Below are 26,373 nucleotides of genomic sequence, written 5' to 3'. Positions count from 1 at the left end.
TTTTTTTATACTTAACAAATTTTTAAAATTTATATATTTAAATATAAAATAATTTAAAAAATAATAATAAATAACACTATAATAATTATATTTATAAAATTTATTATATTAATTAATTTATTTAAATAAATAATAATTTTTAATGTGTAAATATAAATTTAATTTCTAATATAAAATAGTATAAAATTATAAAATCAAAATTATTTATATCTCGTATAATCTTATTAACGTAAATTTAAAATCGTAAAATTACTTTAATTTTATCAAATCATACCATCAGTAATTTTGTCTGAAATCATACCATCATTAAGAGTTAACTAAAAAAATAGGTTCATATCAAAACAATACATTGTGAATGATTTAAAAAATTGCCTTATAAAATAAAATTTGTTTCAATTTTTAACATTAACAGTTTTCAAATAAAATCTTGGTGGTGACAAAATAGTTATATTAAGTAGATTCAGAAATTCATTCACAACTTCAAAAGTGTTTTCTTGTCTATATTAACAGAGTTTCTAAGAAGATATGGATGCACAATATGAATTTCAAAGTTATTATGTTCTTTTAATCAGAATAAGCCCTTCAAAATTCAAACATTTGAAAACGATAAAACATATCCCTAAATTAAATAAATACAGCAATCCCCAGTCCCCACAAAACCCAGAAAGTTTACCAGGTATAAAAAGAACAAATTGCTCCTAAATCTCGAGGATGACGAGATGCAAGCAGCGAAAAGGTGTGTAAAAATATATCCGTTAGTTGTCAAGATTCGGATCAAACCTAACATACTAAAATGAAGAGCAAACTATATCTAGGGTTGGTGATCTAAAGCCAAAGAATAGCGTTAACAAAAATTAGCATGTCAAAGTTATAGGATTCCAACAATATACCTGACCTTACTGATCTATTGCAGCCTCCTCTTCTTACCGCTAATGTCATCGCCTTCATCAAACATGACAAGATCATCATCATCCTCATTATCATCCACAACTTGTTCCACTCTTTTCTTACTACCGCTTTCATCATCAGCCACCTTTCTTTTCTTGCCATTCTGGACGGTTCCAGGATCTGTAGTGATGACCAAATCAGTATCTGCTTCTTGTTCTTTTTCTGTCTCCACATTATCAACTCCTTTGGACGTGCTAGCACCATTCACAGCCGATGTGCTGCTGTTATTCTCCTTATCATTTGCAGGAGCTTGTGTCCATCCCAATAGGATCATGGCATCCGGTTCTTTCTCCTCATCAAATTCCTCCCTGATATATAAAATCACCAATGGCAGTTTTATATTTTATCAGTAGCAATCAGCATGTAACAGTAGATGATACTGGTTGTAGAAAATCACCCTTTACTATTATGGCCATATAAGTTTCTTAACCAAAGGTGGAAGATCATTTGGTAACACTTATTAGACAGTATTTGAAAACCAAATTTAGTGAGACAGATTCAGAAATTTAATTTTGTTTTCTTTATCTGGAAGCTGATTCAGGTACAAAAACAGTAACTTAAAGGGTGTGTTTGGTAACATTTGAATTTGGATTGGGGGTTTAATTTCAATTCCTATGTGATTTTGTAATTAAGAATTAGAATTCCAATTCCAATTAATATGATTTTGTAAATCTTACTTTTCCTAACTCGGAATCCCAATTCCAATATTTATTATTTCCATTCTTTTTAAGCAAAATATCTTGTTAATTTCTCATTTCAACTTAGTTAACGAATCAAACTGTATCTATTTTTTTCTTAGTTTAGAAAGCCAATGTGTTAAACCGGTATCCTTTTTTTATCTTAGTGGGAATCGAACCTTAGAAAATATTCTTGAGACTTGAGTTACCCTAGTGAGTTTTGTCGAATCCATATCTTAATAATATAGATAATATTTATTCAAATTAGTTTATTATAATTTTTTCAAACATAGAAATTGGAATTGAATTAAAATTCTATAATTTTTTCTAACATAGGAATTGACTTATAGTTCACTGCATAAGAATTAAAATTAGAATTCTAATTCCAATTCCAATCGTCGAAACACACCCTAAGTGTTTACAAATTGGGTTCTCAAATAATTAGCTAGCAATGAAGAGCTGAAGCAAATACTGAATCCTTTAAAAATGGTTATAGGAGATGGTATTTATTGAAGTGGAAGTAATGACTGTGGGGGTCACATGCTAGCTTCTTACCTTTAACAATAACAATAAAAATATATACAAAACAAAAGGAGATGATATTGTTTTTTGGGAAATTAACGGAAAACTAGCATGACACTCCACGGCCATAACCCCCGAACCCTTTTTGAACTGAAGTAGTGTTGTATTGATTTCTCCTTAAATAAATAGGGTCATTGTTCGTGTATACCGGTGAGCTCAATTATTTTCTTAAAACATCAAAATACAGAACTCCACACTAAATATCAAGTTGAATATTAACCCACTAGGGTAGTTCAAATGACAAGAGTCTTGCCTATGTGGCCAACCAAAGGTCACAGGTACGATTCCCACTAAAAACGCCTTAAGTTGTAAGTTATAATTGTATGGGGAGTGCTAACTTTTTATAATTCTAAAATTAAAACAAAAAAAAAACACCAAGTTGCATAAACTACATCCAGAAAAAAAAAAATCTACTTACAAAAGTAACAGTTATCAAATTGCATAATTCTAATGAAAACAGAAAGGGATGGTATTATAGAATAATTAACACCTAAAAAGCTTGAGGAAGGCAATTAAAAACCAGAACTTTGGGCAGCTTGGAAATATAACACATGAACCTAACATGCATATATTAAACAAGTCAAGCAATTAGACAAACCTGTGCTTGATATTGATATTACAGGAGAGTTCTTGCTGAAGATCCTCAACAGTAAGAATCGTCCCACCAGTAACAGGAGATGGAAGTGCCGACAAAACCTGAGGTTAAATGCAGTATAATTAACATAATGAATGGTAAAAAGGAAAAGAAGGGTATAGCCCATAATCAAAAATTGATGCTACCTTGTCCAGATTTGCTTCATAGTTTGCGACCATAGCTTCATCAAGATCATCACCGACCTCGTAAAGAAGGGCAGAACCATGCATTATCAATGGTAAATTCATCCCCAGCTTAGCTTTGACAATTTTATCAACAAACTCCCTCAATTTTGATCTATTAGTATTAATCTCGAGTGATAATGGCGTCTGCAGTAAGAGAAAATAGATGATATGGAAGAGCAAAAGTGAATAGATATAATATAATAAGATGATCTATAACTTCTTGTTTTGTTGTCCTTTCTGAATGTCTACATATCCCCATTTGTTAACACTTATCGTTTACGGATTCAGAATTTTTTTTTATAAATACAGAAATAAAAACAATAAATGTTTTGAAATGGGGATTATGAATTTTTGGGTCCCTTTTTTCCTTTTCTGTGGGAGGGGCTTGTTTGGGATACAAGGAAAAACATGTCACCTCAGAACAAACATAACAGGACTTGTTAGGCTCAAATGGTTCCACTGGCATAAGAAGCATCTTCCTTGAGGGATGCTCGAGACAATATGTCATCCTAAAAGGCGGCAGAGAAATACAAATTGAAATTTTAGTTGCGTAGAAAAAGATTTCAAATTTTAAATTATTGAAATACAAATCCAACAAAAGCCCATGGAATTTAGTTCTACCTATAAAGTTTTGCATCATTTTGCAGCACCTTTATTGCCTCAATGACAATCAGTCCAGCAACTATAGCATTTGTAGTTGCCACAGCATGCACTATATTGCCAGCAATGCCTTTAGCTTCAAAAAGGCTATGCAAAGGTATACCAAAAGAAGTTGCCCGGATATTTGCAGCAGCAGTAACGAATTCTACAGCTAACTGGTCATCCTTATCAAAACACAAGCTCCCTATTTCCTGCAAGAGATTCCAGAGGGAGGGAAATGATTAAGAAAACATTAGGTGAAACAGGCTGCAAGGAGTATTCTCTCAGGACACAACGAAAAAATTGAATTGAATTGAATTAGAAGATCTCTCAGGACACAACCTTCTCTCGTTTCTGGAAAAATAACTTAAGTGCCGCAAGGAGTATTCTTGAATTTTCCTTCAGGCTCCATATATCTTGAGGATTCTTCAGCCCAATAGATGCCATAGCAGACATAGATAGAGGTTCATCAACTGCAGAAGTATTACCAAAATCTCCATTTTGTTCAATCTCTTCATCATGCAGGATGTCTCTTATATATAAAGGCCTTGGCTTATTACGACTTTTCCACGTCTCCTCATTGGATAAAGCAACTTCAATGTTGTAACCAAAAACATGGTCAAATACTCTTTTTCCATATTGGTGAACATCATCATCCTTTTTTCTTTCGAAAACATTGTCTGCGTGTTCAGATGAGTTGGAATCACTGGTACGAACATTGAGGTCATTCTCTTGATTCTTGTCACCAAATAGCTTTGCAAAAAGCAATTCCTTTGCCCATACAATACAGTGAACATACTGCAACAAAACATTCTAAATAAGCATACAAATAAAACAAACAAAAAAATGAAGAATAAAGAATGAATAAATAATTCTTCTTGAAAGACTTTCTGTTCAGCTCACAATACTAATTCCCTTGATTTATTGAGTATTCTGGAGTTGTCACCACTAAATCCATGAGAAGTGAAAATACATAATCAAGATTTGAGAAGGCAGAATTCAATTTGGCATGTAGGAGGTTGTTTCAGAAATTTAACGTCAAAATATCCTAACCCAATTTCCATTGGGCATGTCAGTAAGCATCCACATAACAAAGTTAACTGGAAGTATTTTTGGTAGTATGAAAAATGATGGAGATGGCCCTAAAGCCACAATACAGTTCTTAAAAACCTTGTAGATAGTGGGGGAATGATGGAAATCATCAGATAAAAAAACAAATATAACCTAAAAAACAATGTAAACCTAGGATAAGTACCTTTGATGGGGTACTTGTAATAGTACACACAGGATAAGTTTTTGGAGCTGGTTTTGGCTGGCACTCATAGCATTCAGTGCGCCCTTTTATGTGTATGGTAACCTGTTTCCAGTGCATTATCCAGATAAAGCACCATTAGTAGTCGCAAAATCTAAGAAGAAGAAGCAAGTGAATGGACAACAATTTTCATGATTTATCAGAAGTTAGGGAACCCTGAAAATAGGAATAGAATATTTAACCATGCTCTTGTTGATATCAAATGTACAATAATTAAACAAATCTACAAGGAAATGTGGATCGGGAAAGGGAAATTTTGCTGCAGCTAAAACGTACTAGTAAAATTAGTACTAATCCAGATCCGCATACAAACATATCAGAAATCGTAGAAACATTGTATATGAAAAAGAAATATTCATGGTAATCAATAACATACAACACTCTATTTTCTGTATACTTTACTTTAACAAAATGTATAGTCCCTGGAATTCATCAGCAGTCTATCTTGAGTTGCTTTCTTTCATCAGTATTTCTATTTGTATTCAATTATTAGCAGATACAGTCTAATTCCCAAACGGATTGTAACCTAGGGTATTTACATATGTTCTTACATATAAAAGCTCAGATAAACAAAAAGGGGAAACAAAAAAGAATAAATAGCTTAAGAATTGACACTAACCTGTCCCAGAAACCCAGTGGTTCCACTTTCTACCAATGGGACATCAGCTGCCAAACAGAGGCGATTTACATGCCGCCTAGCATCTAAGTTGTCAAGTCCATTGAGGACAACATTAAATTGCTTAAAGAAGTCAACATTGAATTCCGAATCTTTAACATTCGCATGGTAAGCAGTAATGTTAATGTGAGGTCTAAACTTCAAAACAGCATCTCGAGCAACCTAAATAAGTCAAAAAATTATATTAAATAACGAATAATTTCACAGCCAGAAAAATGGCCATGGGATGCTAAACATTGTCCACTTACTTTGGCCTTGGATTGTCCAACATGTGATTTTCGAAACAAGAACTGCCTATTCAGGTTACTCACTTCTATTGTGTCCATGTCAATCTGTATATGAACAAAAAAAAAAACTTATAATAATACAACATGAAGCTGAAATCCTTCCTAAGAACCGATTTTTAAAGGTATAAAATCATATTTAAATATGTACAACAGTCTAAACTGAAACCCTAGTAATTATCAGATCAAGCAAGTTGCAAGTTTCAAAGGGCAGATGAGAAAAGAAAAGTATACTCACAACATGAATATCCGGAAAGTCAGAAAGAGCTAGGGTTTTAAGAAGTTCACACCCAATTCCTCCAGCACCAACCATAAGTACTTTCGAACCCTAAACAGTGAAAAATAAGGTAAATCACAGTACAAGACAGAAGCATGGATAACGATCAAATAGTGAAAGACTATATAAATAAGTATACACAAACCTTGACAGCAGATAACCGTTGTTCGGCGGCCATGGAAGAAAGATTAGTCAAAGGATGAAAGGAATTGAAGAAGAAATTGGGGAATCTGGAGAGGTTTCTTGTGCGGGTATTCCAAAATTGTGGTGCGAAAAGGCGGCAAGAAAGGCTTGGCCTTTAGAAAATATAAGCAGCAGTTTCGAACCTACTATTTCCTCGTCCTCGTCGTCTCTCAGTTTAAGTCCTCTCCGTAAGTAGACTTTCGGTCTTGTTCGTTGATATCTAACCCATCTTAATTTTATATATATTGCCAAATGTGATTGCCCTCCTTAATTTTCAAAAAAAAATCCTTCTTTTTAATTATATTTTTTTATTTTATTTTTTATTATATTTAAGCCAATAAATAATTCTGAAAATAAAAGAAAACAAAACAAAAGTTTGTTAGGTAGTGAATTTTTCAATGGGTTAATTTTGAAAAGTTAAATTTTATATAGTAAATAAATTTAAATGATATTAATATATATTAATAAAATAATTTGTTTAGAAAAATTGGTTTATTAGAATTTTAATTTATGAAAGAAATGACAATTGATATAATATTTAATTATGCGATTTTTTTATTTCAAATATTGAGAATATTAAAAAAGAAATATTTTATAAAAATAAGTAACTTAAAAGTTTATAATAGAAATTGATTTTATATTATGATATTTTTTAAATCATGATTTATATTACTATAATTTAATGTTTTAGTAAAAAATTTGTTTTTAATATCATAATCTAAATTAATATAATAAAAAACTTTGGTATATATTTTTTTTAACTATTTTTAAGTCGGTATAATTATATAAATTGATTCTAAGGCATGATGACTAAGTATATCTCTCCTATTTATTAATAATTTCTCTCTCTTATCTTCGATAATAATTTTTTTTATCTCTTCAATCTTTATTAATAATTTATTTTAAATATTAATAAAGACAATAATAAATCAAATAAAAAATAAAAAATTTATATTTTCAAATATATATTATATTTGATAAATATATATTTAAGAAAATAAAAAATTTAATTTAATTATTTTAAATTAATTATTTCTCCATTCTCTTTTTAAATTTTTCTATATTTTAATTTCTTATAAAATATATTATAAATTCAATCAATTAAATCAAAATGTTATATATTATCAGTTAACTCTTATAATAAAGTATTTTTTTTATTTAGGTTGAATATTAATAGTCTATAGTTTGAGTTATATTTATTTTAAAAATTAGAATGTATGATTTGAGTTAGATCTTGACACATTCTTATTTTTCCTATTATAACTCATTTTAAAAATAAATAAATTATTAACGCAAATATATATATATATATATATATATATATATTAATAAAGGAGAGAAATAATTAATTTAAAAAATTAAAATTTTATATTTATTTTATTATTCTTTTAAAAACAAAAATTATTAATCATTTTATTCAATAGAATGATTATCTTTTTTAAACTCTCTTAAGTCTCTTAAGTGTTATTTCTCTCTTTTCTCTCCTTAAAAATCACTTTCTTTTCATGGGATTTATTAGAAACTCAATTAAGTTCAGTCAAAAATGAGATTTTTAAGAAAAGAAAAGAGAGAAATAACACTTAAGAGTTTAAAAAAAAATCAATCAGTTGAATAAAATGATTAATATTTTTTTTTATTATTATTAATATATATTATTAAATTGATAGATGATAGAATTAATTAATTGAATTAAAAAATATTTTTTTTATTCTCTTATATATAAATTTTAATTAACATAATTAATTATTATTTATTTTAATTTGAGTCATTTTTATTATTGAAAATAAATTTTATTTTTTTAATAAATAAAAGAAAACAAATTATTGAGAGAAAAAAATAATTTAAATGCATTTATAATGGTATGTATAATAATTTTAAAAAAAATATTTATAATAATGAAAATTAAAGAGATAAATTATTAAGTGTTTTTTAATAATAAAAAATTAATTTTTTATATTGAATGCGTCTTATTGAAGAGAGAGAGAAAATGTAAGTAATGAGAAGAAAGAATATTATTAATAAATATAAAAGAGAAAAATAAATAAATATTGAGTCAGCATGTCTAATCAGCCATCCATGTCGTTCGCTGCCCCATTCGGCTACAAATCTTTCGCTCTCCTATCATTACTTTTATTTTTATTAGGGATGACAATACAACGGTTCGAAGCGAGAAATGCATTTATCATCTCATCCCGTTTTATTTCAGAATTTTTTTTTTACTACATCATTGTCATGTTTGGTTTCGAAAAATCCTCGCAAGATACGATTTATATCATATTTTCTAAAAAAATAATTATATAATAAAATTATATAAACTGATATTTTAATATAATATATATTATAATATGTTGAAAATCTATATTATTATAAAAAAAAAATTAAAACTCTTATAAAATATAATAAATAAATAAATATATTGGTAATTTTATATATTTAATTATATTTATAGTGTTCAAAACGGAATCAGGATGAGATTAAGGCGGGGACAAAAATATCATCCCACCGTGGGATGATATTTTTGTCCCCGCTTTAATCTCATCCTGATTCCGTTTTGAACACTATAAATATAATTAAATATATAAAATTACCAATATATTTATTTATTTATTATATTTTATAAGAGTTTTAATTTTTTTATAAGAGTATTAAATTATTTATTTATACTATATTTTATAAGAGTTTTATTTACTATATTTTATAAGAGTATTAAATTATTTATTTATAATAATATAAAATTTTAATATATTACAATATATATTATATTAAAAAATTGGTTTATATAATTTTATTGTATAATATTTATTTATTTATTTTAAATAAAAATTATTAACGGTGCCCCGCGGGATTCTCTGAAACCGAAAAAAACCGAACGGGGCGGGGATGGTATTAAAAAAATCCCCGAAATTAAAACGGGGCGGGGATGGTAATTGCATTCCCCGCCCCGAACCGCCCCATTACCATCCCTAATCCCACCCCATCCCTAGTCAATCCGGGAAAAAACTGCTTCAAACGGAATAATTTGGTTTGATTATCGTTGTGCGATTTCAAATTATTATCAATTTTGAACTTTTTTTTAAATGATTTCAAATGAAAATCAATTATAACACCGTCCTATTAAATCACAATATATTTTAAATTTTCACATTATATATTAAATTTAGATTTACAAGTCAATTTGTTTTTTTAAAATGATAATGTATTAATAAAGATGGTAATGTCTTTCATTATTTCTAATTAGTGTGAATTTTGCACTGGGAGACATGTTATCATATGTAAAAGCTTTGTTTATATTTTTTCCAACAATTTTTTTTTTTTTAAGATAATAATAAAATAATTTACTTTGTCAAAACCAAGATAGGTTATCAATAAAATTTTCATTTATTTGTTCCTCTACAATTTATTAATTCTTTTCTTGTATGCAATCATCAAATACATTCAAATAGTATTGTTAGGTTGTTCAGGTTTAAAATTCTTAAATATTCATTCCTTTTGTTTTAACTTTAGTCATTATGCATTTGATTGGAGGAAAAATATAAGAGATGAAGTGTTCATAAAATGAATCTAAGAAATAGTAATGCGGAAATGATTCTTTCTATTTTAGTGTCACGTTTATAAATCTATCAATATCCAATCAACCAATCAAATAACATAATATAAAGACACACAAATTTTAGCATGAAAATCTCTTCAACAATAGTAAAAATTACATAACCTTAAACTATTTAAATCATCTATTATATCACTTATAATGGTTATACAATATTCTTATAAAATTGAGGTTTACAATTTAACAGATTACCTAAACCTTTAAAAATAACATCATCATTTAATGATGATACATACATATATAATTTATCTTCACCAATAATATAAATACATAAGCATAAGTATCTATGGAGAGAATAAAAGTAGTTGTCTCACCAAATCGAAAATAATCTGAAACGTTCTCTCGCTAATAAAGAAAAATGATTTTTTTTCTTCCTGATGGTTGACTTTGTCTTCCTCTTTTTGTGATGGTTGACTTCATCTTCCTCTCTCTAACTTGTAAGTTGTATCTTATCTTGGACACCCCAACAAACTCCCATCTGGCTTATATGGTGCGCTTCAACAAACTCGCTCTTCGTCAACATGCCTCGAACTTTTCACTCGACAAAGGCTTCGTTAACATGTCTAATTCGTTCTCACTAGTGTGCACTTTTGACAAATATAATTACTTTGTTTCAAACATGTCTCGAATCTAATGATATCTCACATCAATATTCTTCGACCTAGAATGAAATGATGAGTTATTGGAGAGGTGGACAGCACTATGGCTATCGCTAAACACAACAAATTTCTCTTGGTTCAAACTCAACTCTTCGAAAAATTTCCTCATCCATAAAGCTATTTTACAACCCTTTGTAATTGCAATGTACTTATTTTCGATGGTAGACAACACAACAATATTTTTCAGTTTTGAATGCCATGAAACATCTCCCCCTACAAAAATAATCAGAAATCCTGAAATAGACTTTTTGAAAAAAATACTGATAACACCAATATAATAAGCAATATCAGGCAGAGTATAAACCATGGCGTACATCAAACTACCAACAACAGACGAATAGAGAACTTTACTCATTTATGCTTCATCTTTCTCACTCTTAGGACATTACTTAGAAGTGAGCTTGAAATGACCTGAAAGTGGAGAACAAACCATCTTGGTCTTATTAATATTGAATCTTTCAACAACTTTCTCGATGTATCATTTTTTAGATAACCACAGCTTCCCATTCTTTCTATCACGAGAAATGTTCATGTTGATTATCTTCTCCGTCGGTCCAAAATCTTTAATTACAAAAGACTTACTCAACTCTCTTTTCAGTATATCAATCTTATTGGTATCACCACTGATGATTAACATGTCGTCAACATATAAGATAAGAATAATAAAGTCATTTTTTGAGTATATTTTGATAAACACATAGTGATCTTGAAATATTCTATTGTACCCATGACTCAATATAAAAGAGTCAGAATTCGTGTGTCATTGTCTTGGAGCTAATTTGAGACCATACAAGCTCTTTTTTAATTTTCATATAAGATACTATTTTCCCTTGACTTTGAATCAATCTAGTTGCTCCATATACTTTTTTTTTCCAAATCACCATGAAGAAATGCAATTTTCACATCAAGTTGTTCAATCTCTATGTTCAAACACGATGATAAACCAATAGCAACTCGGATCGAGAACATTTTCACAACCGGAGAGAATATCTATTCAAAATCAATACATTCTTTTGACCAAACCCTTTCACAAACAATTGAGTCTTGTATTTTAGTTGTGAATTATTCTTTTCTTTTTTCATCTTGTAAATCAATCTATTTTTTAGAGTCTTCTTGCATTGTTGCAACTTTACCAAGTCATAAGTGTGGTTCGCATATAATGATTAAATCTCTTCTTCCATAGCTTTCAACCACAACTTTTTCTCATCAATATAAATTACATCTTTTTAAGTTTCTGGTTTCCTACATTTGTAAGCATCACATACTCACCTGAAGGGTACCTCATTGAGGAACGATGCACTCTAACGAATTTTCTCAAAGAAGGTTCAATTGGTTCATCCTGAATTTCTTCATCAACTTTTTCGGTTTGATCAATATCACTAGTCGGTGGAATTTCATCATTATCGATACTATTACTATCATTTGACACATCTTCCCCATGATTAAGATGCGCTGCATGTATATGAACTAGATCCAACTCAATAAAATTATCACTATTATTCTTAGTTGTTCATGTTTTATCAATATCTATTATATTTTGGTTTTCTATAAACACAATATCTCGACTTCTAATTAATTTTTTTTCAAATCATATCATAGAATATGTAACCAAACTCATCCAACCCATAACTAGTGAACGAACATTGTCTCGTATTCATATCAAGCTTAGATCGTTCATTTTTTGGAATGTGAATAAAAGTCTTGCATCCAAAGACGTGTAGATGGTCATAAGAAACTTATTTTTCTGATCATATCTTGTCTGGAACCTCAAAACTAAAAGGAACGCATGACGTAAGATTCAAAATATGGACCAATGTATTCAAAGCCTCGTCCCAAAACGGTCTTGGTAGATTTCATTACGAAGTCAAATATCTCACACTTTCAACTAGTGTCGATTCATTCTCTCAATTAAACCATTTAACTGAGGTATTTTTTATATTGAATTCTAAGTTAAATTGATATCACCAAGCCCTTCTCACTTATATGACTATGTTTGTTGTGCCAAAGTTCTACATTTTCTTCATCATCAATTGCATTGACTAAAAAGTTTGTAATTGTTGTCCGTATCATACACAATTAGAAACAGTTATCTCCCTTTCCCAATTTCAAGGATCCTTTAGTATGTTTTCATTTTTCATCACAAAAAGTATTGCAAAACCCTTCATCATCGAGCTTACTAGTGGAGATCAAACTCATACGGATGTCGGGGATGTGCTTTACATTCTTCAAAACCATTTTGGTGTAATTTTCAAACTTTAGGCACACATTTCCAAATTCAATAACTTTGGCAATACTATTGTTACCCATTCTAACACTTACATAATCATTGGAAGTGTAATATAAATATATATATATATATATATATTTATAAAATTCATTCTTCGATGTGGCATGTATTGAAGTGCCACTATCAACCACCTAGCTAGTCTCTTGATGAGTGATATTAACATCACAGTTATACAAAATAAAGAAATTATCGGTGGTCATAGTAACTTTCTCATATTTATCTCTTTTATTGATTTTTCATTCTTTATCATTTGTACAATTGTTCTCTCTTAGAACATTTGGAAAATTTTATTGATAAGCCCATTTTTGCCACAATAAAAAACACTAAATGTTAGTATTGTTACAAAATTTTCTTTTGTTTATACTTTTCTCATTTGGGCCTCTACTATTAGTCATTCATCTTCTTTCAGTAAGTAGACACCAGAATGCGAAGAAGAATCATATGATTTTTTTCTTATCTCTTCATTGATGACACTACCTTTTACCACCTCCATAGTACAAATACAATTTATGGTTGAGTTGGACAATGACATTCTAAACGTTTCCCATGAGTCCAATAGTGTACCAAGAAGCCATAATCCTTACACTTCATCATCAAATTTGATACTCATTTCAACCAACTAATTAATTATTCCCTAAAACATATTCAAGTGATCGAACGTAGTTTTTCCATCTTAGTACTTCAAGCCCATCATTTACTTGATTAGAAACAATTTATTGTTATCATGGTTGAGAATATTATCATCCACTCATTGCCTACTATAGTCACACACCTGATGATGACTCAAATTCCATTGATCATCAATTTTATCTTCTAACTTTTCACTAGCAAGTATATATAAATAATAATTTTAGATTCGAACCCTAATTGTCAGTATAAAATGTTAAGACTTTAACCACTAGACCATTTATGATTGTTGAAATAATTTTATAATTGTGTATATGTATACATATTTGTAAGTTAAATTTTGAATAAAGGGTCTAATAGTACTTATTATTATATTTTCAACCCGGCAATTCGAACACTTTTAAAATTAAGCATCATTATATATATATATATATATATATATATATATATATATATATATATATATATATATATATATATATATATATATATATATATATATATATATATATATATATATATATATATATATTTATTAGTTAGTTAAAAAGTTGAACTTATATTGTTAAAATTTCTCGCGTTCATCAAATTTGGTGTTAAATTTAAAATATAAAGTCTTATTAGCCTATTTGGTTAAAATGTTGTACTTATTTTGTTAGGTTGCTAGGTTGCAAGTTCGAAACATACCTATATCATTTTTAATTTTAGTTTTAGCCGTTTTAAGTTTATGAGCGGGTCAACCCACAATCCGACTCAAGTATCCATTTACTCTCACATATATATCCAAATTAACCATAACTCTCGACCCGACAATTCAAATACTTTTAAAATTAAGCATCATTATATATATATATATATATTTTGAAAAACATAGGTTCTAATTTTCTAAATTACCTAAGCAACGGTAAAAAAAAATCGTCACTATTATAATTAAAAAGAAGTTATATATTAAAATATATATATATATATATATAAAACAATATTTCCAAAATTTCTAAAATAAAGATGCCACATGCAGCATCCTTGATAAGACGACCAAATCAATGGTCCAGATTGTGTATACTTTCTTTCATCTCCAATGTCGCACTACTGCTTGAAAATTGCGAAAATATTTTATTTTTGTATAAGATACTTAAGTTACGTGTTCGATTATCACTTAAAACGTCTTAAATTTATAGAAGGTTACAACTTTGGTAATCGTACTATTTTCCTAAATTAAAAATATATATTTTAAAAAAATTGTATTGTAATGTAAGATATCATCGGCATATAAATGGTAGTGTTATATAGTTCCTTTAACTTTTTTTTTTTTTTATAATTCCACCTATTAATAATAATAGAAAATTGACATGAGTTGTTATGAATTAATTAAATTATATAAATATAACCCATTATTTGTTTTTATCTAAACAAATCTTCTCAAGCTTAATAAGATATAATATACTGCAGGTATAGTATACTTGTACTTACAGTGTAATTTATCAATTGTTTGGTTGGACAACTTGATACCTACAGTAGCTTATGTGGTATAATTTATCCTTCAAATAAGGTATAAAATTGTAACTGATTTAACCAGTTACAAACCTTCATTAGAATTATATTCCATTATTATCCTTGTATATTTTTTTTTTATATTTATGTTTTTATAAAACTCATCTTTTTTCTTCATTTCTTTCATCTTCAATTCATCTTCTTCCATCTATTCTCAAAAAAAAAAAAATATTACCTATTATGTCAATTTTATTATTTTGTTTGTATACACATTGATAATATTATTTATTTATATTATTATAAAGGTTAAATTACAAGAAATTATATATAAAATAATGTAAATCATATAATAATATCATTTATTTAAAAAATACATTTATTTAATAATTATATATTATTTTTTTTTATTAATTTCAATATAATTAATAATATAAACTACCTATAAAATAAATATATTAATTTTAATATGATTAATAATACAAACTACCTATAAGATAAATAATAATTAAAAATAATTTATATAAATATAAGAGTAAAATAGTCTTTACACTTTCGTACTACATTTTTATACCATTAACCACACACAAAATAATAAAAATTTTATATAATTTATACTTATTTTATACTCTCAACCAAACACTAACAACCTATATAATTTATACATTATAATACATCTTTACAATTTATACCCTTTACAATTAATACCTACATAAATAATACCGCATACCAAACACTACCTAATAGTAATGGAATTGATTATATTTTTGTTTTTATGAGGGAAAAAATATTATATCTTTCATTTACTAAAAACTTCTCTTAGACTTCAACTCAACCTAAGATTTAATTGAGAATATCATTGTTAGGTAATATCTTGATTTGAGAGTAACTTTTTATTGTTAAATATATTTGTCTACAAATAAGTTATTATAAACTTTGAATTTAGTTTTTGTTAGTTGAAATTGAGAGAAGATGGACTAAGTAAACATTATATGTTATTCAAAAATTTAAAATATATTAATGTAAAGATTAAGAATTTTAATAGAGTGGATTAAATAATCGGTGAATGTATTTATCATCTTCACTTTATTCTATCATTTCATATCTGATTCAATTTTAGGGAATCTTCGTGAAAAATAAATAAATATATTAGTTATATATCTAATTGTGTTTGTTATTTTATGACAAAGAAGTCAATATATCGGATCAATTAGAGATGACAACGGTACCCTAGTGAATTATTCATTTCTGAACCCAATTTTCATTCTACTATTCGGCCCCCATCCCGACGAGTATCTTTATTTCTATCATTATCCCCGATTTGTCGGATACCACATTACCCAATTAAAAACTTAAAAGATTATAGAGGTTGAAGAAGAAAAAACATAACTTTAATAAATAATAAAATTAGTAATATCAAAATGTAAAAAAAAAACAAAAGCATTACTTCCATGTATATATTCTTTGTTGTAGATCTTGAAAAAGATTTGTTGCTAAAATGAAGAAAAATGTAAAATGATTTGAAGAACAAAAATTAAAGATTGAATATAAAGAGTTTAAATAGAAATACATTTTTGTTATTAAACAAAAGTTGAGGATGATGAGATAAATAAATGTTTTGGGAATATAAACAAAATAATATTGGAGTGTAGTGTGGATAATAACAAAATATTTATGATGATATCTGTAATAATGATAGGTTTGAAATGTCACATTAAATTTTAATTAAAAAAACATTTTATTTTTTTATATATAGTCTGGTATCGGGTTTGGGTTCCGCACACTCTCATTCCCGATTTCGTACCCAATCGGGTATCTTCTCTCATACCTCATGTCCAATCCGACTCTGTATCCGATTTAAAATACTTAAACTCGACTATCCGATACTCACGAATATCAAACACACGGGTACTTATTATCATTGATACAAATGTCATCACAAATATAGAGTTCACGTTAACTTTTTAATTAAAAAAACTTAATTGTGTGAATATGATTATTTAAAAAAAAACATCAATTATAATAAATCAAATATTCAACGCCATCTTATTTTATTTTTTTATGTTTATGATGATTTTATTGAGAGATCTCATCATTATAAAATTAAAACCAAAATTATAAATAATTAATAAAATATTATAATTAATTAACTAATAAGCCAGGTAATTCGATCATCTGTTTTACAATGAGAGGTCAGGGCCTTGAATTCTTTTTACAATCGTATCAATAAACCTCCTTTCTCTCTCCTCTTCCAAAAGGAATGAAATTGATGATTCAAGGTCACGCGATCCGATTCGAGAAGATGAATTATATTCAAAGATAGTAGAAACGTGTTTGAAGATTTGGATTTCCGTATAGATAGATAGCATAACGCAGAGAAATCGGCAATTTTGATGGTTTGAATCTAACATTAGGGCTTTAATCAGATAACACACGCAAAAAGAGAGAAAAGATGGGGGTGGATTACTATGAGATACTGGATATGGATAGAAACGCGACAGATGAAGACGTGAAGAAATCTTATAGAAAGCTGGCTATGAGATGGCATCCTGATAAGAACCCTACAAACAAGAAGGAAGCTGAGGCAAAATTTAAAGAAATTTCAGAGGCTTATGAAGTAATATATCTTCTATCCTTTATTTTTATTAATTTTTAATTGGATCATTGATTGGTTGATTGGGGGCAAAGAAGTTTAATGATTTCATACCTCAAGAACCCTAAGAAACTTAACTGATAAAGTGTGATGTTTTTCGAATATGAATTGTGATAGTTATCATTGTATCTTGTATGCACATTGTGTTTCTACAGGTTTTGAGTGATCCAGGCAAAAGGCAAATTTATGATCAACATGGGGAAGAGGGGTTGAAAAACAGACCACATACAGGTTCTAGTAATGGTGGAGGATTCCCAAATGTTTTCAATCCTCGGAATGCAGAAGATATTTTTGCAGAGTTCTTTGGGGGTAGCCCTTTTGAATTTGGAAGATCCATGAGGTTTTCTTCAGATGGTACAGGTGCTAGTGGACCAAAGAAACCTCCCCCAGTTGAGAGCAAATTGCCTTGTACACTTGAGGAACTCTACAATGGTTCCACTCGGAAAATGAAGATATCGAGAACTGTCGTCGATTCTAATAGGTGTGTGCACCCAAATCTTGTTATATGCCCATTTGGAAATATAAAAATCTGAATTTGTGTAATGATTAAGAATCTCACAATTAAAAAAGTCTTTCCAAATGGGCATGTGTTTAAACTTATTGAACTGTTTTTGGATTTGGATTTGGATCTACACCAAAATATCCCAACTAAAATAAGTGTTTTGTAATGTTTTTTACAGCCGATTGCTATCAGAATCGGAGATTTTGACAATTGAGGTAAAACCGGGATGGAAGAAAGGAACAAAGATAACTTTCCCAGACAAGGGGAATGAACAGTTGAATCAACTACCAGCAGACCTAGTGTTTGTAATAGATGAGAAGGATCACAATATTTTCAAGAGAGACGGAAATGACCTAACCATGAGCCGCAAGGTGAAGCTGGCCGAGGCACTGGGAGGCACATTTGTCAATCTCACCACACTTGATGGGAGGGAGTTGTCCATTCGGGTGCCCGAGATTGTTTCACCTGGATATGAAAAGGTGGTTTCTAAAGAAGGAATGCCCATAGCAAGGGAACCTGGGAACAAAGGTGATTTAAGGATCAAATTTGAGGTTAAGTTTCCCAGAAAGCTAACCCAGGATCAAAAAACAGCTCTCAGACAAGCTTTAACTGGATGATCCCTGGATGATCCCAGGATCATATATTTTCTTTTTCATTTTTGTAAAGAAGCAAACATCTATCTATTGTAATGATGACATGTACAAATACCATTTTAAAACATGCAAATATAAAAAAAGAAGTTTATTATTCTAGAAGATGGGGTTGGTGAAAAGAGTTGCTTTGACAGTACGCAAAAAGAAACAAGTTTGTATGATAAAGAGTCTAAAATCCTAGCTTTTTTGGGTTGCCTAATTACATAACTAAACATCAAAAAAAGCATTGATCTAAAATAATAATCAATAAAAACCAGGCTTTTTACATTGACCAAAATTCAAAACCCCCTATTATTTCTCGAAGCAGCTTCCGTTCTCCTATCGATTTTCGGCGGCAATTGACCATAATAACCACCACCAGATGTCGGCGGCAGCTGGTGGGGACCTGGCGGCCTCGCCCACCTACCATCACTTCCATGAATTGATGGCCTAACCGGAAACTGTTCATTTGTTTGAGGTAACATCATAGGCTGCTGCCTAACAGGATATGTTTGGGCTGCCTCAGATTGAGGCTGCCATTCAGGTATATCATCATCGTCATCATTCCAAGGTTGAAACCCAGTGGTGGTAGTAGAAGTATTTGATGGATTTTGACCATATTTCAATATAAGTTCTCGAACTTGAGATACAGGGCGAGTCATTTTGGGTGTAGCAATAGGTCTAACCCCACCACTTCTATTAATTACTTTAGTCGGGAGAGAAGGCATGCTGCCGCTCGTAAAGTTAAATTCAGGCAAGTCATCTTCTTCCCTGGTTGGAATTTGGCCCGGACCAAACCCAGGAGGGACTTCGTCGTCATCATCGTCATCATTATTATTATTGACGGTTGGCACCACAGGTCTAGCTGAGGCTATACTAGGTGGTGGTCTATATTTAGAATTAAGAATAGGGTCTTGTTGCTTTACTAGTTGTTGTCTCCTGGTTGAAGAAAAGTGATGATTTTCTGAAGAGTGTTTGTGTGCAGATGATGAGTTGGGTGAAATGACAACAACTTTTCTCCAAACAACAACAGCTATTAGACCGTTGTTAACTGAATCAATGGTTGTTGTTTCATTAGAATTCCTAATCAGATGTTTTGCGATAAGTGCTTTGATTCTTGGGTGAGGAGGACAGAAATAAACTTCTACTCCTGTTTCCGGTTCAGCGAAACCAAGTCTCTCATCAACCACATACGAATTCACAGCCTGAAAAATAAAAAATAATTTTGTTTTAAGAAAGACAGTTCTATAACCATGTCATTATATTAACAAGACCATACGAATCAAACAATTTTTACCTCATTAATAATTACTTTATCTTCCTCAGAACGCTCATCCTTCAAGACAAAATGTGCAATCTGTGAAGAAAAAAGATTATTCAAGAATTATGTAGATGCAAAAAACATATAACAATAACAGAGCCTTTCTTTACTATTATTATTTTTTAAACGCTTTTTTGCCTGCAAGGGTCATTTTTATAGTGGTCTTGAACATTTATTTCTAATACTTATTCATTAATCTACAGCATGAAATTGCAAATAGTTGTATTGTTTTTAAGACTGTCCATTAGCAAGCACATAATTACGAGGTTGAAAATGTTGGTTAACAAGGGTGCCATAACTAACTCTTTAAAATGATCTTGGACAATGCGATTTTCAAACTTATAAAAAAAAGAAGATATAAATTTATATAGACTAAGGAGGGTTTCAGTATATAATAAAAGTATAGTACAATGAATGACACATTGGGGGAGCTGAGATACCATGACTGCTCTACTGCGAGACATGGGGAGCTCTTGAACAAACTTCTCAAATGCATCCAGCCTCACTCTTCCCTTAATCTCCAGGGATCTCGTCCACTTATTTATTACAGCTTTCTCGCCACTGCACCACAAATGTTCGTACAATTAGGTTATTAGTACACACAACAACAGCAAACAACACTATGTTCACTTTTTAAGAAAATTTTGGACCTGTGTGACATTTGCTATTTGAGATTAATTTCAAATAAAACAATGTCCAATCAACAATCACTCATCTAATCATCAACAAAAGTGCCATCTAACTTTTGTTTTTTAAATATACATATATTTTCTCATTATTTATACCCTCTAATGTCTTTGTACCCAACAAACTGATTTCCAGGCTAATCAACAAGATTATTTGGAGATAACACCTTGGTTATTCAAATAACCCAAAATCAAAATAAGAGAAATAGTACAAAATGAGGAACAAGCAACCACAAGAGATAATGCACGTATTGAAGAGTGATGAAGAAACTAAAAAACATAGAATATTAGAAGAGCAAACCTTTTATAACAGCCAATCATCATGACAGAAGATGAGACACTCATCTGAACTGAACCTTCCCAAACTGCATCAATCTTGGTAACATACTTCTTGCTTTCTTCTGAAGCTGCTGCTGCCTGTTTCTTCTCACCATCATCTGGAATTGACCTAGAATCTTCATTTTCATATTTATTGTGTTCATCCTCTATTATTAATTTTGCTTCACTACTGGCCTTTGCTTTCAAATCCATATTTGAACTCTCATCCGTTTTAGACTTACTACTAGAGTCCACCTTCGCACCATCTGTTGTGGGCGATGCCAATTTCTTGATGTTTGGAGAGCACGACGAAGATGGTGATGCAGTTTTCTTTACATCCAAGGGCAGGTTTTCAAAAGGAGGTTCAGCATCTAATGACTCCATAAACTCATCCAGGGAGACAATAGGAGGAAGATCAGAATCTTTAAATTCATCATCTACCATCAACCCTTGCATTAAATCCGTACCATCATTTGGAATGGTAAACTTGTCTGAAATAGTATCCTGTTTGTGAACTGCTGCTGAACTTCCAGAATAATCTCTAGAAACGGAACTTGGAGCTATTGAGACCTCAGCAGAAACAACATGGTCGTCTTCTACCTCTACTTGAAACTCACCTTTGTGAGTTTTCTTCACCAAACGCCTTACATTTGAATCCGGCAAAACAACCATCTGTGCAAGTTCTTCAGCTTTTGCTATCCGCCATTGTGAAAGCTCTTCCGAAGCAAGATCCTCGGCCGACATTGAACACAATCTTTCAGGACTGATTTCACCCGATATAACTTTTTCTCTCAACTCCGGGTTGCTAGGATCTTTTAGATTAAAAAGAAGGGACCTACCCTTTTCTTTATATTTCTTATTCACACCTCCAAAAAACTTGAAGAGTTCAGCTTCGATCTTGGAAGCAAGTACTATAGGACATTGCTCCTCTCGCTCTTCTTTGATGGTTTCATTTGCTGTTGTTTCTACATCCATAGGAAGATCATATGCCCAAGTAAGCCCGTTACCCTGCAAAAGCTCATCCTTTGCAAAAAAACTATCACCAAAGGGGGTATTATTTTCATTGTTGACATGAAGGCCTTGCCTCCATGTTTGAACAATACCTTGAACAATACCTTGTCCTTGAGAAGTAGCGATATAGACATCATTAGACTTATCCATGGTATTGGGTAATCTATCTACAGAATCAGATAATTCAGATTTCTCTATTAACTGCTGTTCCAATTGTTGTCCTCCCTCACTCATCGTGAAATCGTTCTCAACCTTTTCATTGTTCAAACTTTTATTTTTCTGAAGAGAAACAAGACGCAAGGCAGCAACTAAGGATTCCCTCATCTTTGACCTAACAGTTTCAGAAGAGCCGTTTCTTACTTTTGGAGAAGGTGACTCCATTTGTTGCATAACTCGATTTCTAGGAACCTGCACTTGTTTAGAGCCTGGTCTACCAGAGATAACAGGATCAATGCGCACGGTTTTCTTATTTTGAGATAATTGGTTTTGAGTATCTGAAGGAGTGAGCTTTGCATTTGCCTGTACAATTTTCCTGGGTGGTTGTTGCTGAAATCCAGGAACATTGACCTTATGTTGCATTTTTGACAGCAAAGGTTCACCATTGTAACTTCGTTTGATTGGTAAGCTTGGATTATTAATCATAACATGTCCCATACTACCTAATTGCTGATTTGGTGAAACAAAAGTCTGCACTCCAGAACTGTGTACTACCACAGGTGGTTCCATAGGAAGGTTTGCTTCACTCAACATGGGCTGCTGCAACAAGCCCCCCATCTGCATATTTGATATTTGATTATTCATTGCAATACCTGGCACTCCTGTTTGCATGGTTTCCATTGATGAGTCCATGTTGTTGGAAGAATGGTCCATCTGTAATTCCTCCATTGACAATGGCCTCGAGATAAGATTGTTGGACATGATATATCTGAGTATTCAAGTATGCTCACCACATCCTTCTCTTCTCCAGAACATCAATCCAATCTGCATAACAATAGGACATCAATGTCAAGTGCTTATTCATGAACTATTATAATCTATAACTCTTTAGAATCATCTCCTAGGATTCTTCACAATTTAATTTGTTTTGCAAGATACTTTGGATAAAAAAACAAAACAACTCGCATTCAAGTAAAGTAAATAAAGAAAGTAAAGCCATCATATTTCAAACAACTGAAACAGAAAAAGCCCAAAAGTGGAACCTCTAAAATATACAAGAATTCTACCACATCAGTGGTCTAAAATAAACCTGTAGATCCATAAATGACTCATCGACATGGAAAGTAGTCAAAGTTATGGTCCAAGTATCAGTAGCAGGTTCTTGATGAAATAGAATACGCAGAATGATTAAGTGGCAATCATCTTATCATTCGGTCATGCTTTGTTCTAGTGTCATTAAAGGATAAAGTTCTCAATATACACACGAAGTACTCACTAAATGACATACAAAGCATCATAACTTTTGGTAGTTGATCAAGGGATGTTATTTGTGACATCTTCACCTAATTCCAGGTTAATGCAGAATTTATATAATTGTTGTTTACAAAATCTTATGTACTCACTTTTTTCCAATTAAAATATTAAATTAACCACCCTTGTATTAACTCGATTATAATGCCCAAATAATTACAGAGATTGTGTTTTTGTTCCTTCAGATGGATGTTTAGCTAATAGCATAGATGGATGTTTAGCTAATAGCATAACTACTGTAACAACAACCCAACACTTTTTACTTCACGTTTGAGTTAAATAAAAATATATAATGGATGTGTATGTGTATTAACCAATGACATACATTGAGTTCACAAACAACTTTTAAGATAAGAGGTCTTTAAATAAGATAAATAACTTGTCTTTAACTTTTAAGATAAGAGGTCCATCAAAGCAGAGTAGATGATCAATAACCTGTTTTTCATGTATAATATAATTGGATACCCTTACAATATATTATAACATATAAGTTGAGCCAGAATCGGTAGAAGATCCAGTTGAAGAAGTTTCAAAAAGGTCTTCTTGAACATGAAAAGTCCTGTTCCTTTCTGACAGGATATTAGACATATGCAAAAGGAATCCTGTGGCACTACCCTCCTCCAACCATTTGGTTACCCAGCAATGAGAAGACTCCGAAGAGAAATTCCCACCAAACAGAGAGCCTGTAGACGATTCATCCATCAATTTTCTTTGTCATGTCATAGAATCATTAGAGCTCATCAGGGGCTACTATTTCTTCTATTTATTAATTTTAACGTGATGTTAGCATTATATCGTTTCAGCATTCAGACATGATTATTTTGAGCAGAAGATATAAGAGCCAATTTATACAAGGCACGGGCAGAATCCAGTATAATAATCTTGTTAGTGCCAACATATCAAAAGTCAGAATTTCCCAGCTCAATTAAGGTAAGCACATATTATCATTATAATAAGTATTCACCAACTTTCTGAGGCAGCAAACTTCATTTAAGAGGAATGGTGGTGAAATTTTGATTTGATTTTTCATAAGAGAACAAATTGAGAAAATATTCTATGCAGCTGTTCATCCACCAATCAATTTTTGTATGAAATTTGTTGTGCTTTTCTTGGAAATCGTGAACATTCTTATTAATTGCTACAGAAATTAACAATTAACTACATCTTCTTCTATCAATGATCCTTCACTACAAAATTGAACTCTCCTACTTATTCACCTAATGTATATAGATTCAATACTCCATCTATGAAATGATTTGACAAGGAACTTGAGTTAATCATAGTTCATTAGAGTTTGTTTGAAAAGATCAAATTTTCCTAAATGGACAGATACTTTACTGCAGGAAGCTTAGCAACAGACAAGTTCCATTCAAATATACAAACTAGATATTTTGGGTACTATTAAAGTTCTGGGATATGGAGTATGGTGCTGACAAGGCTTTGTGGCAAATTGACACCAGAACATTTAGATCCATACAAACCCATGGTCTTCAGGGTTTAGAGCTTTTCAGAGCAATCCAAATCGTTCAGGTATCTGCTCCAAAGGAGGAGGCAAGAACAAAGCTATAGCGAATATGTCAGCTGAAAACTCTTGTGAAATAACATATAATATGTGGCTAATGCTCAAATGGTAGAATAGTACATCAACTAAAAGCTAAAGCCTTGCACTCTCCAGAAATTGAATTATATCATCAAATATGCAAGAAACTAAAGGATGAATGAAAGATAAAATAAAATACAACAATACCACATCAAATACATGACAGGATAAAACCAAAGATGTAACAACAATAGCTCCTGACATAACTAAGAACTACTTCCATGTCATAGTAGATGCTCTTTTCACATGCCTGCTCTCTAGATTGATTAATTAACAAAGTCGTGAAAATCAAATCAAATCAAATCAAAACAAAACAGATCATATGGATTCAAAGCCAAGACCTAATTGCTACACCTGCTAATCCAGAAAATACTGGAACCATGTCTAAAGATCCAAACCCTCCTTTGCTTAGAAATTAAAATATTTTGTGAACAAAATAAATTGCCTCCTTTTGGGGCGATAACACATCTAAATTGAAGAAAAGCCATAATCGAAAATCATGAAACTATGTATGTACATCTAAATTGAAGCTTATCGATAACAACACGATAACACGGAAGGGGTAAGGGTTAGAGAGAAAAACGGAAATGCCCTAATGGGATATTGAACTTCCAATTTATAAAAGAAAAGAAAAGAAAAGAAATTGATAGGGAAGAATACCTTAATTGAAGAGAATATGGTTGTGGAGTAGAGAGATCACGATGCGAGCTCCAGAGTCGGCTGAGAGATGAGAAGGAGAAGCTTATCTATCTATCTTCCTGTGCGTATAAGAAACCCTAGAGAGAGAAAGAGAGAAGATCCGGCTGGGGTCTTGAAATATCGAGTTTTTTGCCACGAGTCATCCGCTTTGCCACGTGTTTTATGGACACAATTAAACATGCATACTCATCAATTATAATGTCTTTCTTTGCTTTTTTCCCTAATATTAAAAAATAATAATAAATAATTGATGAAAATACTTTATTTATTTTATTCTTTACCTTATATATATATTTTAATTTATTTTTACTTATATTAAAAATAATAATAAATATGAATATTAAACAATAAGTGGATTTTTGTAAATAATAATGAAAGTAACACATAAATGAAATTCCTTAACTCATATTTAAAATCTT

General features: G+C 30.6%; 3 protein-coding genes across 4 annotated transcripts; 1 reads left to right on the top strand and 2 right to left on the bottom strand.

Annotated features, from left to right (window-relative positions):
- Positions 1-532: 532 nt before the first annotated feature.
- On the bottom strand, positions 533-6,598 carry LOC124925764 (SUMO-activating enzyme subunit 2). The gene is made up of 11 exons (XM_047465849.1): positions 6,360-6,598; positions 6,176-6,265; positions 5,902-5,985; positions 5,597-5,815; positions 4,921-5,022; positions 4,008-4,463; positions 3,648-3,877; positions 3,442-3,535; positions 2,988-3,170; positions 2,806-2,903; positions 533-1,256 (listed from the first exon to the last, which is right to left on the bottom strand). The coding sequence occupies exons 1-11, from the start codon at positions 6,390-6,392 to the stop codon at positions 905-907; spliced, it is 1,941 nt and encodes a 646-aa protein (XP_047321805.1). The 5' UTR covers positions 6,393-6,598; the 3' UTR covers positions 533-904.
- A 10,697-nt stretch (positions 6,599-17,295) lies between these two features.
- On the top strand, positions 17,296-18,839 carry LOC124926358 (dnaJ homolog subfamily B member 4). Its single transcript, XM_047466566.1, has 3 exons — positions 17,296-17,682; positions 17,874-18,199; positions 18,399-18,839. The coding sequence occupies exons 1-3, from the start codon at positions 17,518-17,520 to the stop codon at positions 18,835-18,837; spliced, it is 930 nt and encodes a 309-aa protein (XP_047322522.1). The 5' UTR covers positions 17,296-17,517; the 3' UTR covers positions 18,838-18,839.
- A 105-nt stretch (positions 18,840-18,944) lies between these two features.
- LOC124926357 lies at positions 18,945-26,052 on the bottom strand. Of its 2 annotated transcripts, XM_047466565.1 has the most exons (6): positions 25,916-26,051; positions 24,127-24,338; positions 21,161-23,169; positions 20,614-20,734; positions 20,150-20,209; positions 18,945-20,057 (listed from the first exon to the last, which is right to left on the bottom strand). In XM_047466565.1, exons 3-6 carry the CDS (start codon positions 23,104-23,106, stop codon positions 19,152-19,154), a joined length of 3,033 nt encoding a protein of 1,010 aa, XP_047322521.1. In that variant the 5' UTR covers positions 23,107-23,169; positions 24,127-24,338; positions 25,916-26,051; the 3' UTR covers positions 18,945-19,151. The 2 variants fall into 2 exon arrangements, with proteins under 2 accessions (XP_047322521.1, XP_047322520.1); XM_047466564.1 differs by lacking the exon at positions 24,127-24,338 and having other exon boundaries at positions 25,916-26,052.
- Positions 26,053-26,373: the final 321 nt, after the last annotated feature.

This window comes from Impatiens glandulifera, chromosome 2 (assembly GCF_907164915.1).
Source record: "Impatiens glandulifera chromosome 2, dImpGla2.1, whole genome shotgun sequence".
Lineage (NCBI taxonomy): Eukaryota > Viridiplantae > Streptophyta > Magnoliopsida > Ericales > Balsaminaceae > Impatiens > Impatiens glandulifera.
The sequence above is the reverse complement of the archived record's forward strand: the minus strand, read 5'-3'. Positions and strand labels throughout refer to the sequence as shown.